This window comes from Watersipora subatra, chromosome 4, assembly GCF_963576615.1.
Source record: "Watersipora subatra chromosome 4, tzWatSuba1.1, whole genome shotgun sequence".
Lineage (NCBI taxonomy): Eukaryota > Metazoa > Bryozoa > Gymnolaemata > Cheilostomatida > Watersiporidae > Watersipora > Watersipora subatra.
Window position 1 is genome coordinate 58,310,294 of NC_088711.1, and position 20,326 is coordinate 58,330,619.

The 20,326-nt window shown below is 36.2% G+C and overlaps 1 protein-coding gene across 1 annotated transcript in view; it reads right to left on the reverse strand.

Annotated features, from left to right (window-relative positions):
* Nucleotides 1-43: 43 nt before the first annotated feature.
* The window catches only part of LOC137393098 (kinase suppressor of Ras 1-like), a 43,866-nt gene continuing 23,583 nt past the window's right edge, over nt 44-20,326 (reverse strand). Inside the window, exons 2-12 of the mRNA XM_068079510.1 lie at nt 19,290-19,474; nt 15,697-15,746; nt 13,311-13,937; nt 12,360-12,405; nt 8,180-8,306; nt 7,222-7,355; nt 6,653-6,867; nt 6,373-6,508; nt 5,234-5,363; nt 4,915-4,998; nt 44-175 (exon numbers count right to left, since the gene is read on the reverse strand). Of these exons, the coding sequence (XP_067935611.1) occupies nt 104-175; nt 4,915-4,998; nt 5,234-5,363; nt 6,373-6,508; nt 6,653-6,867; nt 7,222-7,355; nt 8,180-8,306; nt 12,360-12,405; nt 13,311-13,937; nt 15,697-15,746; nt 19,290-19,384 (1,716 nt within the window). The 5' untranslated portion in view covers nt 19,385-19,474 and the 3' untranslated portion in view covers nt 44-103. The remainder of the gene's footprint in view (nt 176-4,914; nt 4,999-5,233; nt 5,364-6,372; nt 6,509-6,652; nt 6,868-7,221; nt 7,356-8,179; nt 8,307-12,359; nt 12,406-13,310; nt 13,938-15,696; nt 15,747-19,289; nt 19,475-20,326) is intronic.

Sequence of the window (20,326 nt, forward strand, 5' to 3'; positions counted from 1 at the left end):
CGATCAGGTATCTACTTAAAATAAACTGTCTTAGGAGGCTCTGTTAGGAGGCTCTGTTAGGAGGTTCTTATCATCAGCTACTCCATACTTGGGTGTAGAGTAGCTACAGGTGATAGCCTCGCTGCTTGTTTATGCTGTCCGGCTCAGAAGAACTAAATCGATTGTGCAGCGTTACCTGCAACAGAGCAACACGACTGGTTTGGTGGGCAGTTGGCTATAGTGGGAGGCCTAAAAGCTGGTTCACACTATATCGCCGTATCTCAGCGTTGATGCCACAATACTTCAGAGAACATCGGTGATAACAATGTTCACACTATTATGAACCCATCCGAATTTGCATCAGCAAATTCTCTGCGACGTAGTGTTCTCATTTTGTTGTAAATTTTTGAGAAGAAATCTCTTAGAATCAAATACTAGTCCCGCAGCAACTATCAAAAAAAGAAATAAATAAATCACGCTCTCCGCAACCACAAATTACTATCGCTGAAATGGTTCACATATGAAAAGCGGACGTCGATGCTCTGCAAAATATCGGGAAAGTTTGACAGCAGCAAACTTTCCCGACGTGTCCGCATTGCTTCACCAATGCCATCGGCTTACAGCTCACATAATTGAGAATGATCGATGATGGTTGACAATGAACGCCGAAAGGAAAACACTCACATACGGTGATATAGTGTGAACCAGCCTTTACAAAGAGCCGATATTTGCATTTGGAAAATGGGGTGCTACATATCTGAGCTGTTGACTGCCAGTTGCAATTGGCGTCATGAGTTAGAATTGAATTTGGGGCTCCAAAAAGTGAGAACTGCGTCGCAGACCAGTACAAGTGAATTAGCCTACATTCCTTCAAAAGATTTGCTGACGAGCTTTAACAGAAAGTTCTATATAAGCCGACATAAACATGATAGCCTAAGCATCTCTTGCATTTGTCTGCTGTCGCTGAGTAAAAGATGCCACCAATATGACCAGTTATCCCTTGGTAGACAGCAGAGAAACTGACCATGGAAGTGACCGCGGCAGGACGGATACATAAGAGCTGATTGAGTGTTCATGTCACTTCAATTGCAACTTCACGCAGTAACAAGAAACACACTTCATATCGTATTGTAATGGATAGTAAATAAAATGCTAAGTCAAGGCAGTATACACTATGTTTCCATGACGCGCATGATTTGCAAATTTTAGCCAATCCGCCAGTTAACTGAATCATGGAAACTGCATAAATCCGCAAGCTAAGCGAACTTTGTGATTCGCAAAACTTTATCGAACCCATTATGCTTGCGGATAATGGAAACGGCACATGCAAATGATACGCATTAAAATACCACGCCAGCTATTCTATTTTAAACATTTTCAATACTTCCGCTGTCCGTTTTCGGTCAAGTTTCACGTATTTGCGTCGCTAACACATGCATCGCTAACTGCGTCACTAATTATATTAACTTATGGCATAGCCTACAATTTTAACTTTTTTCAACAAGACGCCGGAGTCGATCAGTTATATGCCTTAATATCAACCTACATACATAATTATATACCCCAATATCGACCTACATACATAGTTATATACCTCAATATCGACCTACATACATAGTTATATACCTCAATATCGACCTACATACATAGTTATATACCTCAATATTGACCTACGTGCATAGTTAGTGAAATTTATGTTACATATTTCAGTTTATTTATTATCGAGTATCTGATGGCGAATGATGCATATTAAAATATGCGCAGACTATCCAGTCTAAACAATTTCACACTTCAGTCATTTTTATTTCGAATTGAGCAGTCTCAATCAGCCAATGTTCGGAACGATTGCTGCTAAGCTTAGCTGCAATCAAGACTGCGTAGTTATTTATAGAGTCATTAATTAGGTTAATACTTGACCTATGGGGTCAAGCGCTGGCTTTAAATCTGCATCGTGCAGATGTTCATTGATAGACTCAATTGCAAAGTAACTCAACTTGCGCTCAGCCCCAAATGCGCATCATGCAAGCCATGGAAATATAGTGATAGAGGGCTCGTCAATCAATGCTACTCCCAAAACAGATGAAAGCGAAATATTATTTAGGGTGCTTCCGAGTCCATTGGAATATTAATAGTAAAATAATTAGTATCGGTGTAAGCTGACACAAATGATAAAAATTTCTCACAGTTCAATCTAAGCAGTTGAATTAATGATCCAATCACTTGTTCATTTTGATCCAGATGTTATTAACTTAGCTCTTATAATCTCTGATGCTCTCGCAGACCTCTTAAAAAGAGAAGATAAAACTCAAATTAGTGATTAGATTTTATTATCAATAATTTATAATTTATAAATAAGATTTTTAGTCATCTACTCACTTTGTATTAAAATTTTAAGAGAAATCCGTCAGATTGGATTTTTACTAAACATTAAATAGTCACTTTTTTATCGATTTAATTTTACTGATTTTACTTTTACTTGTTTGAAAAGGCTATTTTTAGACAGGATGTTTTTTTTATAAATGTAAAAAACATATATAGATTAGGAACAAAGCTTTGTTGGTTTGCCATTTATTCTCATATTAGAATGTTATAAAATGACTTTATAAGAGACGCAAAATGAGAGTTTTACAAACTTTGTACAGTGATAACGAGCTCACGGTTTGATTTATGTCAAAACCGATCTTAGATTTGTCTCCTTTGGTCTATCCTTTATGTGGTGGTGTGTTTAATTGCTGTCAACTATACATTTTTATTGCTGCCTATAAAATAGTTCAGTGAAGCAGATATATCAAAAAATAAAAAGGTCGAACAAGAAATAGAAATAAAAATAGGGTGAAAAATAAATCGGGCGGACAAGTTTCATACAAGCTTGCAGTAGGAATAAAATGTGAGGTTTTGTATGTATTCTTTTGTAATGGTTGAATAAGTCTGATAGCAAAAAAGTAACAATAACTTTGGTAACTTTGTTGCGGTATGTCAATAGGGATGTAATATCTATATATTGGGGTTGGTAACTAGCACTGTTGACCGTTAAGGTGAAAACACATTAGACGATATTTAGCGCGTATATTTATATATATTATTTATATATATTATATTTAGCGCGATATCGCACTGCGTGGTGCTAATCTAGAACTCACTCAGTGAGCTCATGCAGAGCGATAACGCTAGACATTCTCTATCACAACTTTATTGCTAACGAGATGCATTTCGGTTATTTGGTTTTTTCCAGAATGCATTTTAATGGGGAAGTAACTATTTATTATCGATGTTCACCAACGTACAGCAGTAAAATTTTACTATTTTGTTACAATTGAAACATCATCAGAACAAACAATGAACTGCTCATAAATTTAAAAAAAGCATTCCCAGTCCTGTACAACACACAAAAGTGACAAAAAAACAGTTGAAAACCAACTTTCGGAGTCAATCGTTGCGCAGGTTGACCATCTTGAGAATGGTAAATACACACATATTTAGTATATTAAGTATAAAAAATTACTATAAAGTAAACTATATATAAAAATTGTAACATATCATTGTTGAAAATACAAAAACCGTCTTTTCCTATGTCCTTTTGTAATGAAAGTGAGATAGGCCTAATAACAAAAGCGGAAGTTGTTTACGTCGTTGCCTAGACGGCACCATAATGGCTTACTCAAAATTATTAACAGCTCTGAAAAAACTAGTGACACAGAATTTTATTAGCAGTTTGTGAACATGCCCACGTTATCGTTTGCTGGTAAATTGCTCAAATGTGCTTAGGCGCACACCAGCGATATCTCCACGCTCATGACGCACGCGATAAAATCGCCTTGTGCGTTTGGACCTTTACTAATATCAATTGGTATATATCGATACCGATATCAATATTGATACTTAATATCGATACCTTTACTAATACTTTTACTAACTTTACTAATATCGCTGGCCCAAAACGCGGGTATTTTTTTAGTAAAGATTTTTGGAAAGATTTAGCTTTCCAGGTAAGTTACTCAAATTCATTAGGTAATTATTCTATTAACCATGCAATGCTGGGCAGTTGGCTAGTTGTTCATATCGCTGGTGTGACGATAAGAACACAACCAGCAGTAAGATCGTTATGCTTGTTTGTAGGATGAACGCGTGTGTACGTTTCAGGGTGGCTACACAGCAACTGAATTAAGATTTCTGACAACAAAAGCTATTGCCGAGAGAAGCAACAACAGTGATTGATGCACAAAAAAGCCTGAGACTGACTGACTTCGACCACGCTTTATTTAATGAAGAAAAGCTTAAAAAATTTACATTCAATCCATCGTTTTTTTTGACGTCATCAAGTCGTTTGCACATGCGCTTGTTCACGAAAAAGCCGCCATTTTTGTAGAAAATGATCGTTTTTCTTTCATTTATTAGTACTTTTAAGTGTTGGTTTGGTACTATAATAAAAAATTGCAAACAAAAACATTGTTTTCAAATTATCATTGCAAAAGCTTTGTGTTTCTAACCAAAAAATTGTCTATAAAGATGGCTGACCACGATAAAATGACGTCACGAAAAAACGAAGGATTGGACAAGTATAATTAGCAATATCTAATCATGATTTAGAATGCATTCAACAGAATCGCATAACGATAGAATACGAAACAGCTCGAACAGCATTAATTTTTCAAGTTCGGGACAATCTAGTGCAGGAGCTCCATATAAACCTACCGTAAAACCTCTAATTGACCGCCACCTTTATTTGACTAATCGTATTAATAATGAATCATTTACATTGATAATAGCCAATTAGAGGTTTTACGGTAAGTTTGTTTGGTTACAAAAGGTGTCTGTTCAATTACCGAGAGGCTAGTCATTTAAAGACTAATATTAAAAGGAATTAATAAAACAGGCCAACTTCATGGACTTTTCACCGCTGGAAAAAATGTAGTTTAGTAATGACTACTAACTCACCTCCTTTTTTTGAAGAGTTTTTAAAATGTCATGAGTGTAGGGGCGTCTCGCAGGCACTCCCGTCCAACAACTTTTCATGAGAGCCTGCATGGGGTCATATAACAATAGGTCAGCAAGTGACTTGCTTAAAAGGCTCATATAGATGCCATATCAAGAAACACTAAGATGGAAAAGCAACATAGTTCATATAGAAAACCGGTTTGACAAGCCTCAACATGTCTGACTGTCCATATCTTGACACAATACTTTGACATGTTATGCAGGTCATCAACACCCTAAGATAAATAGAAATGTGTTATAGCCATGTTAACACGCTGACCTTTAGAGGTTGAGGACACACAAGGACATCAGTTGCCGGGCGTCGACCTTGACACACTTGAGCAGCCAGGGCTCTCGCTGGAATGTTCCTGAATGGTCTTTTACTAGAGATGAGCTCGTGTAGTAGAATTCTATAATCAGGGTAGGGGTGATAAACGGATATAACTTTCCGTAAAATTAGGGCAAAATGAAAGACAGCTAGCTCTGTTATGCAAACGAACAAATCCATCATGAATTATAGCAACCAGCAAGAAGATAAAACCTAAAAGGAGTGAGGGCGTAGCCTAGTAGCCAGACCTGTTAACAACTGGTTGGAGCTCAACTCCAAAAAAGGTGACAAGTGGTACCATGAATGGAAACCAATCTTAAACTGTTCCTTCAACTAATCAACAATGCCAATTAGCCTGCAGCACCCACCTCAAAATATGACCAAAAGGTAGAAGAACATCACGTCATTTTGGAAGCATTTCAGCCAACAAAGACCATCGCGAATTCACCAAATTATTTTTGAAATCTATTTTTTGGCAAAGCGCTTATTTCAAGATTACGGAATATCGTAGACAGCGACTCAAATTAGTAACGAAAATTATACAGCAAAATATAATTGACATGCTGGTACAGGTTGAAGAGACTTTGTAAGACCATTGACATTGCATATCACAATAGAAATGAGTCGATTTTATTTATTTTAATTATTTATATTTAATTTAATTTCAATTTAATTATTTAATTTATTGTCGATTTTATTGTCAAATTTATAAAAATATAAAACCTTAAATTTTAGTTGGTGACATGAATTCAGGTCTACAAAAATCTATAAACACATGAAAATATGATTGGTAGAATAGCTGAGAGCATGAAATAAATTAGCCAATCACAGTGATTTTATTTAGTGTGAACTCAGAGATGGCTTTCGCTCACCACATCAGTCACTGAAACTTGCTAGTAGGTAAAAATAGAATACTTGTGATGAGCAAGAAAAGCTATCGGTCAGTGGCGACTATTGTGCTTAAACCCACTGTGAAGAATCATGTCAGTCTTGAAAAAATCATTTTCAGCCTTGGATCACTGAAGTTTTGAGTCTGAAACAAGAGGCAGCTCCTCTTTAACCTTGACAAATCATAAAAAAGCAATACGTACCCAAATGCATAGATATCTGCTTGAGGGCTACCCGGAAAGGAACAGTCTCCATCAGAAGTCATATCTAAGGTCTCTACAATTTCAGGCGCTATGTAGGGGAGTTGTTCTCTCAGCATGTCCCCTCCACACTCCTGAGCTAAAGTGACGCAAGATAAGATCATAGAGTTGTTACAACTTCTCATTCAGATGTCAGATGTGATTGAGTACTTTTCATTACATTTTGAGAGAGGTTTATGGTGAGTTGTAAAACAAGACATACTATCTGTACGTTGTTCCTCACCTTTCTGCAGAGAAGCAAAGTTGATAACTGACAAGATCACCTTCTGCTTCTCCACAAAAACATTCCTTGTAGACAGGATTCTGTAGACTATTCTTTTAGCATGAAGGTAGGCAAGGGCTTGTAATATTTGATAGGATATGCTAATCTTCACCGCAAGAGTTGTTTTCTCTCTGCTAATGTGCAGCTTTTTGTAGAGGGTATTTCCCATACATACTCTGCAGTGAAAAGTATATGTTAACTGATTTCAACACATTGTATAGTGAAGGAAGGCAAAAAGAAGCACAAAACTCCAAACCCTATTCATTACAAGAGAGGATAATAACAATTCAGTTGAAAAAATTATTACTAACAAGAGGCTAGCAAGTGTAAGGAAGTGAGCTACAGAAAGAAGGCTATGGAAGAGGCCTACGGAAAGAGCCAACGCGAAAAGGGCTGCGAGAAGAGGGCATTAGCGAGAATAGTTACGGCTTTAATAGACTGTGTTCCCACAGATTAAATAATAAACCCTCCATGCACCAATAGCCAGATAACAATAATTATCTATTTCTCACATCAATGTTGTTACTCACCCAGTGACTAGTGCAAGATTGCCGGGGGAAGTGCAGGCGCCCATAAATAAAGCAATGTTTTCATGTCGTATTCTACTCATTTTCTTCACTTCCTCCCAGAATTCTTTGCTAATTTGGCCTCCTACTTCATAAGTCTACAAGGGAGATGCAAAACTTGGTCACATGTCAAGGACACTTGTGTTATCTACATATTCTAACCTTAACAAGGTTGAGGACTGCACTCAACTCTCTCTGAGGCTAGTTGTTTTAATAAGTATTGCATCAGTAGCAAACTAGAACACTGCCGTGTGACCTTTTTCATCACAGTAAAGACTTCCTGGCAAGACTGACAAGCAAGTTATTATCTGTACAAAAATATATATAACACTGCCTTGGAAGACACAATCGTAATAGCTTCTGGCAAACTAGCAAATATGGTATCATTTACCAGGGGTGTCTTTGGGTTCTGTGTACATAGTGGGCACCATGGAAGGGGTACATGTCAGGCATTCAGATTGTAGTTCACAATTTAAAAAAACTTTTTTGTTTTGATTGAAATACAGAAAGGTACATTGTAACTGAGTCAGGTGGAGTCTGTTGACAGTGACTAACATGAGTAGGGCTCAACCAGTGAAAGATGTTTTGGTTAAATTTACTTCATATACTGATAACACTATCAGATAGTAAGCCTAGTCCTGGCAAGCAGCATTGCAGTAAGTTCTAGCCATTGTACATAAGCCTGTCATACAACGAGACAGCCTCAGTTATGACAAAATGCATTACTTTCAAATACAAAATCGCTTGTTTGCTTTTGTTAGCACTCGTATTTGAGATGGTGTATGTTTGATCAACTGTGGGACTAAGTTAAAACTAACTTGCTAATATAGATGGATACACATCTATACTTGACTGTAAAGAAAACTTGGTGGTTTTATCAGCCCTAAGGCTATGTCATGGTCATGCCCTAACCTAAACCAACCTGTATCATAACGTCTCCATGCCATTTACCCCGATACACTCCTCCCCCTTTCCAGTGCCCCACAAGTTCTTCCTGAAGCGTATCTTCAGGGGCTATCCTGAACTCCTCCACATTCCTTGCCTCATTCCTGACAGAAAAATAAAGCTTCTTGAAACTTTATGTAAAAAGTCATCCAAGTAATCAGTACCTCAAGCACACATAGAATAAACAACTCGGCAACAAGCCACTGTTATTTGGTGTAAGACATCATACAGGGTGCCAGACACAATAGCTCATATGCGCAATAAAGAGGGACAATCAAATGGAGGCAAATTTGCCAAAATTCAAGTGAGTCAGAACTTTTGTAAAGTTGACATGCTTTCAATGCTTTGTATTTAATTTAGAAAGTTAAATTAACTTTGTATACTGATAACACTATCAGATAGCACAGTGCTGGACAAAAGTTAGGACTCATTCTTAAATTTCTCAAGCGCCTAACGTGCATTAGTTCAAATTGTCATATACAGATCAATTTTTATCCTATCAAGGTCATTTTTGGTTCAAAATGATGCTGAACTCTTGCTGATTACACAATGAATATTAAATAATAATGTACATATTACATAATATGATTAAAGTATTAAAAAATTAAATGACTATTTTATCCAATTTCTCGCAAAAATTGGCTTTATTAAACACCCCATGAAACCGAAATCCAATCGTGATGAGATTTTTCTTTTTATTGTTTATTGAATTTGAGGAATGTTTGGCATTTTAACAAAGAATGTTCAACATACAAAGCCATCCATAGCATATAAAAGTTGCATCAAACAGTGGACTTCACATACACTAATTTTCTGTTACTTTATACACTACATGTACACATCAGGCCCGCCATGCTTTCTGAAGCTAAACAAGGAGTTATTCTGCACTTTGCACACAAAAAAGATCTCTGCTAAAAAGACTGTGAAGTGCTGGAATGAGACTAAAAACCCTAAAGCACGTTCCAGATCAGGAAGACCTCGAAAATCATCTGAGCGCTATGACAGAGCACTTGTCAGGCTGTCTTTTGCTGATCGTCGTAAAACCAGCCAAGAATTGACTAAGAGCTGGAAGGAGAGAACAAGTGGTAATGTTGCCACTAGAACAGTCAGAAAGAGACTTTTGGCCAGTGGTCTTAGGGAATGCAAAGCAAAGAGAAAACCTCTGCTGACACAAAACCATCAATAAAGAGTTTGGAGTGGGCTAAGTTGCACTTGTTCTGAACACATGCTCAGTGGAAGAGAGTTTTGTTTTTTGATGAATCAACTTTCACTACACAGAACCATGCAAGTAACGACCTTGTGCGTCGAAGACCAGGAGAGGAGTACCAACCAGAATGTATCCTCCCAAAAGTCGAGCGCCCAATTTCAGCGATGGTTTAGGGAAGTATGAGTGCATCAGGAGTATGACAATTGAAAGTCTGTGATGGTATGATGAATGGAGCAAAATACATTTCAGTGTTTGAAGATGCTAACATGTGCTTGAGACATCTTTACTGAAGGAGATTTGTGGTGGTTCCAAGATGACAATGCGCCCTTACACCGAGCAAAATAAGTCAAAGAATGGATGGAAAACAACGGAGTGTGTTTCATCAACTGGCCTGCACAAAGTCCAGATTTCAACTCCCTAGAAAATCTATGGCAGAGGATTGGGACAATTATCAGCAAATGCAAGCCTTCAAGTAAAAGTGAGCTGATAGAAAAGATAGTGAGAGCCTGGAACCATGTCATCACTGTAGAAGAATTGGACAAACTTATTAAAAACATGCCAAAACGGTATCAAATGGTTATCGAAGCCAAAGGCGGTGCTATTAAATACTAAACTCATTCAGAACAACCCCAAAGGCTCTTTTCAGGGCCACCAACCTATAAAAGAGTTAATTTTTAATCATATCTTGGTAACATACCAAGTTTTTGATCAAAATTAATGTTGCAAAACTAAAGTCAGAATAGACGATTTTCATTGATGACATATATGATTGCAGAAATCCTTCCTGATCACCTTTGATATGTTTATAATAAAATTGAAACCTATTTCATTGTATAGCCAGCATGTTTCTGAACAGTTTGATATATAATTTGCCATGGTTTGAAGAAAATTAAAACAAATAACCTCTAACACATTTGCAAATTGTCAATAATGCGTGATGAGTCCAAACTTTTGTCCAGCACTGTGTATGCCTGGCCCTGGCAAGCAACATTGCACTAAGTTATGACTATTAAACATAAGCCTGTCATACAACAAGATAGCCTCAGTTATAGTGAACATGTATTGAATATTAAAGAGCATTTCTGTAAATAAGTAACTAATATTTTATAAAAAGGCATTGTCCGCCCTATAACGCCTCGTCAAAGACAGGAGACTACTAAACAATACATTGAATGTTAACTACCGCCAGCAATCATCTATGCAAATATACACCTTATTTATTCACTGAAGACTTTCTGGTATGAGAAATACTGGAACAACACAGTATACAAGTTCTTCATATGAATCCTCGGATTAATCAACAATAAATATATATTTTGTCAGAATTGTTTATATTTGAAGAACATGTAAAATTTTCATGAATATCTTTACTTTAAGAACATATAAACTGCTTGTTTGTATGTTCTTTAAGTAATGATAATTTGCTATTTTTATCCCTATTAGTGATAAAAATAGCAAATTAATAAATTGTGCAAAAAGAAAGCAGTGCTGAATAGAGACAGGTCATGGTATGCGTTTAAAGTACAGCTAATAGTGAATTGAATCCCTCACACACTTTTGGCGTAAGTTTTTACAAAGCACTCCTGCTTTAGCAGTTTTTAAATTATATTAGAGAAAAATAATTAATTAGTTTTGAGAAATTTCATAAGTTAAAACTGCCCGTACGCATTTAGTAGATAGAATATTCCTAAAACAACACACTGTTTCTTTTAAGTCGCTTCACCACTCAGGAACCTTAAGACAACACCCTAATAATCACTGTAGATAATTGGAAATGACATTGAAACAAATGCAACGTGAGATAAGAACTATATTTATAAAGAAGCAATCTGTTAAAGAAAGGGCTTCGTGTTGTTTCTATTTTAACAAATACCGCAGACAACCACAATTAACAATAAAACAAATGTATTATAAAGATATAAAATTAAATTCGTAAATAAGTTAAAAGATTTTCTCGTTTTTTACCTGGGAGACACATGAATGTGAATGAGAGGGAAAAGTTGATGGTATAGTAACTGCATAACTTTAGTTTAGAATAACTTATGTTAATAACTCATAATTTTTTATTACTTTTATATTACATTTGTTTGTAAAAGTCTCGAGGGTTTTACTGATGACATTGCGATGCTATATAAGAACATTCAAATGTTGTATGCAGCATATTACTTTTGAGCAGGAATCAAGTATTTGCTCAAAATTCATATCATGTGTTAACAACTATTGTGTCAAGGAAATTGTAGATAGAGGTTTGACTGTATTACAGAAAGCTAGTTTTAGCTTTTTCGGATTAAAAAGAGATTTGTTTAACAGCATCGAGCTAAAGTGGAGAAATTGTATTTTGTTTTTATAAGACAGTATTGATTATAAAGATTGGGATGATCTTACTGTTTATGATTTATTTAACACATCCAGGAGGTTGCAACTTTAAAATAATTTCCGAAGATGAGCATTCCAATGTCGTATAAATAAAAGACTACATAGGTCAAACCAAGTCACAGGTCAAATCACATAACAGGTCAAATCAAGTAACAGGTCAAAACCAGGTCACATGTCACACAGGGTCTAGTGTCAAACTAGGTCACAGGACAAACTAGGTCACAGGACCAACTAGGTCACAAGTCAGACCAGGTCAAGGGTCCAGACAGGTCACAGGTCAAAACATTCTATTAAAACATTAGAAGCTGATCCAACTTGCTTGACATAAGATCTGTGACCTCACATTAAGGCGCGAAAGCCACCGATGTACTGGTGCAGATGTTCTTGTACAGATATATTGCTACAGATGTATGTCTACAAAAATACTGCTACAGATGGACAGGTACATATATACTAGTACAGATGTACAGGTGCATATGCTCTGGAACAGATGTATACATACAAACATACTTTAAACATGTTACTAACTAATGTTAAAATGTACTTTGAACATTGCCAGGTTTGACCAACTCACATGTAAATTTTTCCTTCCGTGTATACATCTACCCTGTCATCATCATCTAAAATATTGAGAACAAATGTGGATTATGCAACTATCATAGGGAACGAAGCGATGATAGAAAGCACACAACTCCTCAGAAAGAAATTTTAGGCATCTGCCAAAGAAAGCTGTTTATCAACTATAGGTATACAACAAGCTGTGTTACTAACCATATGTAAGATAGTAAGTTACTAACCATATGTAAGATGGTGTGTTACTAACCATATGTAAGATGGTATGTCACTAACCATATGTAAGGTGGTGTGTTACTAACCATATGTAAGATGGTATGTCACTAACCATATGTAAGGTGGTGTGTTACTAACCATATGTAAGATGGTATGTTACTAACCATATGTAAGATGGTGTGTTACTAACCATATGTAAGATGGTGTGTTACTAACCATATGTAAAATGGTGTGTTACTAACCATACGTAAGATGGTGTGTTACTAACCATATGTAAGATGGTATGTTACTAACCATATGTAAGATGGTATGTTACTAACCATATGTAAGATGGTGTGTTACTAACCATATGTAAGATGGTGTGTTACTAACCATATGTAAGATGGTGTGTTACTAACCATATGTAAGATGGTATGTTACTAACCATATGTAAGATGGTATGTTACTAACCATATGTAAGATGGTGTGTTACTAACCATATGTAAGATGGTGTGTTACTAACCATATGTAAGATGGTGTGTTACTAACCATATGTAAGATGGTGTGTTACTAACCATATGTAAGATGGTGTGTTACTAACCATATGTAAGATGGTGTGTTACTAACCATATGTAAGATGGTTTGTTACTAACCATATGTAAGATGGTATGTTACTAACCATATGTAAGATGGTATGTTATTAACCATATGTAAGATGGTGTGTTACTAACTATATGTAAGATGGTATGTTACTAACCATACGTCAGATGGTGCCGAAGTGGTGGCCAGGTCCTCGCCATCATATCTCTGGCAGTCAAAGTCTCATTTTTCTGCAGAGGACAGCTAGCAGCTATAGCTAGAGGCGAGTGACAGTTGCTAGGGGACTGCTGACCTGGCACCCGTATATTCCCTTGACTTAGCTTGAGATTAACCAACCCAGGAGTATTTGATACTTTGGTAGAATTCTCAGATAAGACAAAAGTTGCAGGTTTTTGAACTCTGTTATGCAGGCGCCTAGCTAGTAATGTTGATGAGGATGGTTTTTGAAATTCATGTACAGGCAGCACCACGACTGGTTTTACATCCAATTTATCATTTTTGGCAGCACCTTCACAATAGACTTGACTGGCCTCAGAAAACGACTGTAGAATAGGAGAACTGGAGCACAGCCCGCTGTCTTCAGAGGAAATGCTGCCTAGTCGGTTAGACTCCTCTGTGTTATCTTTCGTGGCTGTTTTTTTAGAAGTATTGAATCGTCTGAAGAACCTAGAGAGCGACTGGCTGATGGCTGTTATTGGACTGAGTGGTGGAGAGGCCATCACAGATGGGGAAGGTTGCTTGGATACTTGACACGTTTGTAATAGTTTTGACCAATGGGCTTCATCTGTAACATCGTACTAGCAAATTAAGAATATGTGGAAACTTGCCTTATTATTCTGGTTATTCTGCAAAAGATAGCCATTAACACTTTCGTTACCGCAAGCCGATGTATCGGCTTGCACAGTAATATAAGTACAGACCGTAAGCTGATGTATCGGCTTATCAATAGAGTTTCACTTTTCTTTTCGTTACGAAGCCTACACATTAGCTATACTAATCAAAATTTGTCTCCAATGAAGCAATCTTGTTGCTAATCACGTGCAACCAATAAAAAAAATTTGGTTCAACAATTCCAATTTTAATTATTTTTCAAAACAGCAAAACCAGATCGTTATCGTCATAGATATAAGAAACACACCGCGTTCATTCAACCCAAAAAATAATTGCGAGAGTGAGGTTTACTAAACAACTTTATACATATCTTGTAGAGAATTCTTTTCTGAATAAGATGCATTTTACAGTAAGACGATATCAGTTTTTATTATTGAGATATTGCTTAAATACTAGCGGTATATCGGTTTTTCGAAAATCCGTTTAAATTAATTTGGGCAGAGCAATTGTTCGGTCAGAATTTAATGTGGTAGTGAAAGAGTTAACGCTTTTGTAAGCAAAGCATTTTAATACAGTCAAGGGAGACATCGGGTTCAAGCCAGGCAGCTTGATCGGAAGTAACATGACCAATACAAAACACAGGTATTATTAAATGCCGGATATTTAGTACAGATATTGAATGCCATTATTTCTTAAGGGATGAACACAAGAGACTGCTAGTAGGCGTTGTCAATTGACAAGACTGTATCTTGCTTCCTATTGGATCATTTGATCTCACATCTCACGCAGCTAATCATAGATTTTTAATATTTATGAAAGCTAAACAGAGTCTTATCAAGGTACCGGAGTCATGAACCTGAAAGGCTGACATGACAAACATGAATATGCTGCGCTGCTTCTCACCAGCTAAATCAAATACAGTGGACTCCCAGGTTACACCGTCACTGCTAAAGGGTTTTTGCCTTGCTAAGTGGAATACAAAGTTTTTTTGACCTCTCGTTACGGCATTTTCCCTACAAAATTCATTCGCAAAAAATAGCATCAACAAAATTCGAATTTGAACCACATTGCTAGGTCATTCTTGTTGAATTAACTTGCAAAAAGGCATTAATACGATTAGCTAAAAGTTAGTGAAAGCGAAGCAAAAAGCTCCAAGCCGCAAACAGACATGTAATAAAAAATTAAAACTATGACAAAACTAAAGTGAAGTTTAGTAAAAGATCATAGCTTAGCTTGAAGTGTGTATGTTTAGTAAGCTAAATTCATTCAAATTAAATTCAAAGGTTATCATATTACGTAACATCACAAAAGTCTAGTGTACCGAAAGCATTACTGTCAAACCTCTCCCACGCCGTTAGCTACTACGCCTGTCTCAAGGTAAGAACTCCATACAGTAGTATACATGGTAATTTTACATTTTATTGCAGATCATAACTACTAAATAGATAACTATAGTTACCAAGGTAACTATGCTATTTTAGAACTAATTTTTAATATATACAAAATGTATACATGTATTTTTAATGTATACGAAATATTGTTTTCATCAGGGGGTCTTTGCATTAGATAGCTACTATAGGTTCCTATGTCCTCCATATGACACTTTTGCCTTACAATATCGACATCAGAACGAATTATTGTTGTATGGTAGAGTCCACTGCAGGCAGCCACAAGTAAACATTTTAGATTCTCGTAAACATACAAAAACTCACCTGCGTGTGAGCGTCGGCATTTGCAGTTAGTTTTTCTCTTGTACTCCTTTCTAAAACATATAGGAAACAGAATGGGTAGTAGAACATACAGAAACAAGGCGGCTTGTGAACAAATGGCCTGAACAGATGCGCTGTGAGTCACTTTACTTTTCCACCAAAGAAATGAATGAATTCAATAAAAATGGACACAGGAATGGTTTGTCATCAAAATCTATAGTTGATATGCCCTGAACGCGAGGCATTCTCAAAATTGACATGCTTCAAGAAACTTCATGATGAGCGAGTTGGAAATTCTGGAAGTTAGAGTCAACCTTTGTTTACACTCCACATCGTATGTTGAAAATTTGTACATAAACGTGACCGCAAGTCAAGGTTAGCTTGCGTGCTAAAAATTGAGCTGATAATTAAACCTAAAATATTGATGAAGACAACTTCTTTCTTTGTACTATTTTCATTTCATCTATGCCATGTAGTGATTATTTGAACACAAATGTTAACCTCCTACATGTTCATGTATTGTAGTACCCAACGCTCCAGTCACATTAGCGAGTCAATTGAAAAAGGAGAAGACAATCACTGAGCTATTTCATATGTCAGTGCTTTGACCACTGACCATTATTTAAATTTGAATATTACATTATTCAGCCAAGCATATTCATCTTTATTGATTGACACTTCATGGCAGGTGAGACGACACAAGCTAAGGCAATTGGACTGCAGATGGCAAATACTAGGACAGATACAGAGCGGTGCACATGTCAAGCCAGTTTTCAAACAGAATGCTGGTTACACATATTGTAACCAATAGATACTTTGAATACTTCCAAGCCAAACATAATATACAGAAAACAAAAACGGCTCGTTTTTAAAAGCCAGCTATAAACTTTGTCTGATATAGAGAGACAGTGGGTGTCAGATGAAAGTCCTTAGAGAGAATGAGGAGACAACTGATCTAACACTTGAAAAAAAGTTGCTCTTTCGCTCAAAAAGTTTATTTTAAAAAGATGAAAACTGTGCCATGGTCATATTTGTATATTGTGCGCCACAAATTAATCACAAACTAATAATTGTTTTGAAATTAGCAAACAAATGTAAGCAGTAAGAAGAAAATAATTTCGTCACTTTTCTGTATTCATAGTTAAACTTGGTAAACGGGGAGTATTTAAACAACTTGTACAAAAAATGCTGCAAGAAAATCTTGCAGTCAACAAAATTCTTGTTGAAAACTTTCAGATACACTAGAGGACACTTTTATTTCGCTAGTATTTAGTTTCGTGAGTAGCACAGAGTAAAATTCCGCTGCAACTTAATTTCGCGGCTCTGATGAGTGCGAAAATATAGTGATGTGAAAATAAATGCAGTGGAGCAAACAGATTAGATTCCTCAGGTCCAGTTCGCTAGTAACAAAAAATTGTCAATTTGGGACCGGTTTGTATTTGTAAACCGTAAGTAGAAATGTGTGGCCGAGATCGATAATTTAATTTGATCGCTTGCTGCCATTTGTTTCTTGGACTATCAATGACGTCTAGGTCCCTCTATATGATGATTTTATTGTGGATATCAATGAACAAAGCTATTTAATTTCGCATTTTCGCTCGTTCGTCACGATAGTTTAGTTTCGCTCATGAAATTTTCGTGAGAGGATGACTCCGCGAAAACGCGAAAGTTAGATGAAGCGAATACATAAGTGTCCTAGGGTATATTGATGGACAAACAACTACATAGCTGATCCAACAATGCTTTTTTTTAATCGAGCTGTCAATCTCAGAGGCTTGTAAGCTAATAGGTCACTTTTTATTTGTTCAAATTTATTTTGACTTCATCCCTTCCCCCTAGCCCAAGCAAATATGAGCTCTAGATATTAAAAAATCTAGCTAGAGGCACCAAGATCTCAGTACAATTTTTGTCACTGGTGGCCATTTTTAAATGGAGGCTAGGAACAGATGGATATTAAGTATTACAGTACTAAATATTAGCAATAGCATTGGCAGACCATGGACTGCCTTAAAAATTTGGTAGCGTGACAAAAGCAGAAAGCAAAACCAAATTATTTGCAGGCCATATCTGTCAAATTATTTTTTGAAAATAGTTTCTTTCGATACATTTATTAAGGATGGTTCACACTATATCGGCGTTTTCCTTTCGTCATTCATCGTCGACTATGTGAACTGGAGGCCGATCTCATTGACGATACTCCGAAGCAACACAGATATGTCGGGAACGTTTGCAGCTGTCAAACTTTTCTGATATTTCGCCGGATTTCGCGGAGAGCGTGATTTATTTATTTTCATTTATGATAGTTGCTGCGACACTAGTATCTGATTTGAGCACATGAAAACTAAGAGGTTTCTTTGCAAAAATGTTTTTAAAAAATTAGAACACTACGTCACAGAGTATTTGTTGATGCAAACGCGAATGGGTTTGTGATAGTGTGAACATCGTTAATCATCGACGACCACCAAAGTATTATAGCACAATGCCGAGATGCGGCGATATAGGGTGAACCAGCTTTTAAGCATATTTACATGAATCTATTTGGAATTGAATTTTGTGCAGTCATCTTGCAAATAAGGTTAGTGCTGCATGTTGTCACAGCAGCAATTTATAACGGAATATTTGTCTATTTTGGGATATAATAAGTATATATTGTTACAAGATAGCCATTAGCAATAACCAATTCAGCATACGCTTTCCACTTTAAAAATTAATTAGTCGCAAAACGAAACATGTCTTGCGCTATAACAATGCAATGAGAAAGGTTTGGTTACTAAAAACAAAACACTATCTGCTGTAGGTCCTTGGTCAGCGAGTACAAGTGGATCACTGGCAGCTGTCATTGCAAGGGTAGCCCTTGTGTCTCACCCTTTTACCACAGTTTACCTTAAACTATCATCACCTCTATATGTGAACAGTTTGACATATAAGGTACAATCTGACCAAATTTTCCTTTGGACCTGTAAAGACATTTCCAACACCAAATGTCAGAGATTTCTTAAACCTTTACATTTGATGAGCAAGAGTGAAAAGATACTAGGAATAAAACTTGAAAATAGTAAAAAAAATTAAGTTAAGTTAAACTTTATATAATATCAGCTAAAAGAAGTTACATATTACTATGACTCTACCGCTGAACCTAGGAATGTCGACACGTTCGTTACTCGTTTCTGTCAGATAAAATAGCAATGAAAACCTCTTCTTTATTATTACTTTATTAATTTAGTTCTGACATAATTTTATATAATCTATTCATGTTAATACTACTTGTAATGAATTATCTGGAGTAGTGCTTTCCGCTATGTTTTCCAACTGAGGAGCGAATAGAACGAAATGCATTGTATTTTTGTGAGAATACTTGCTGCAAAATACAACTGTCCTGACATACGAAGCAAATATTGCAAGAGATTTACTTCATATGTCGATGTTTGACCATAATGGGATTTTTCTATTGTTTGGTATGAAATCGCAAAATTACCAACCAAATCATCTAAGCTATAATAGGTATTTAGAAACATCCTAGCCTTAGCTCCACAACTCACAATTATTGATTTATGAATGTAAAATGTATACACCCTACATACCTCCACTTTCCTTACCTTAGTTCTGCATGAGATCTCATCGGATAGTTGTCTCCACCTGTTATGCTTGTTGGACTGTTGGGACAGATAGTTGGCTGCTCCTTGAGCGACATTCTAGTAAGATCACAGTCTATGGACTCTTTAAGAGATATGCTGCGTAGAGCACCCTCGGGAACTCACAACGAAGTCATCAGGTCAGGCACCTTCACATAAACGTATAGTATAAATTTATTTTCTACCATATATTCATGTGAGTACTAGCTAAACAGAATTTAGCCAAAGAACCTCGTTTGCTGTTAAAGATCGAGTTTAACTAACCCAACGCTTTGACCCATAGATAAGAGTGCCAGATTTTAGGTTTCAGCTACAATTCACAAAACGAAACGCTCACGGTAGTAGGATATAATGTTCTTTTTCCTTCTACCCATCAAGTATCGGTAAAGGACAAGCATTTGATCTAGGTTTCATAGCATTAACAATTATCATTAGAATGATAACAGTAAATAATAATAATAACACTAATAATAACACTAATAATAGTAATAATGATTTGATAAAAGCATTTCTGCCGGTCAGTATTCAAAAAACAATAGCAGATAAAAATTATCAGTAACACAGCTTCTGATCAATTAATAAGAGAACAAGGAATATCTATAAAATACAGGAAGAGAATAAAGAGAATGAGAAATTCGTACCATTCCCTGAGGTGTGAAGCTCTCATTAGACTTTGTTACAAGATAACTTAGACTATATATTGGATGTCATCTCTTTGTATCTTATATAATTATTTCTCTCACCAGTTATTTCCTTACAAATTCTAGCTTTCTGTTCAAGTGACCGATTAAATAGGAATTCAGCGATCTGTCTGGTCACACAGACTGATCAAGTATTTGCTATCAGGACTATATGACCGAGTTCAAGATCAAGTTATAGCACACCTTATAGTCGGTATAGTACACATAGATAGGCGACAAACAACTCGGTTCCCAACACTAAGTGTAACAAAACACCAATACACACAGCGTATGTTCAGACAGAAGTATGCTGGTTACTTT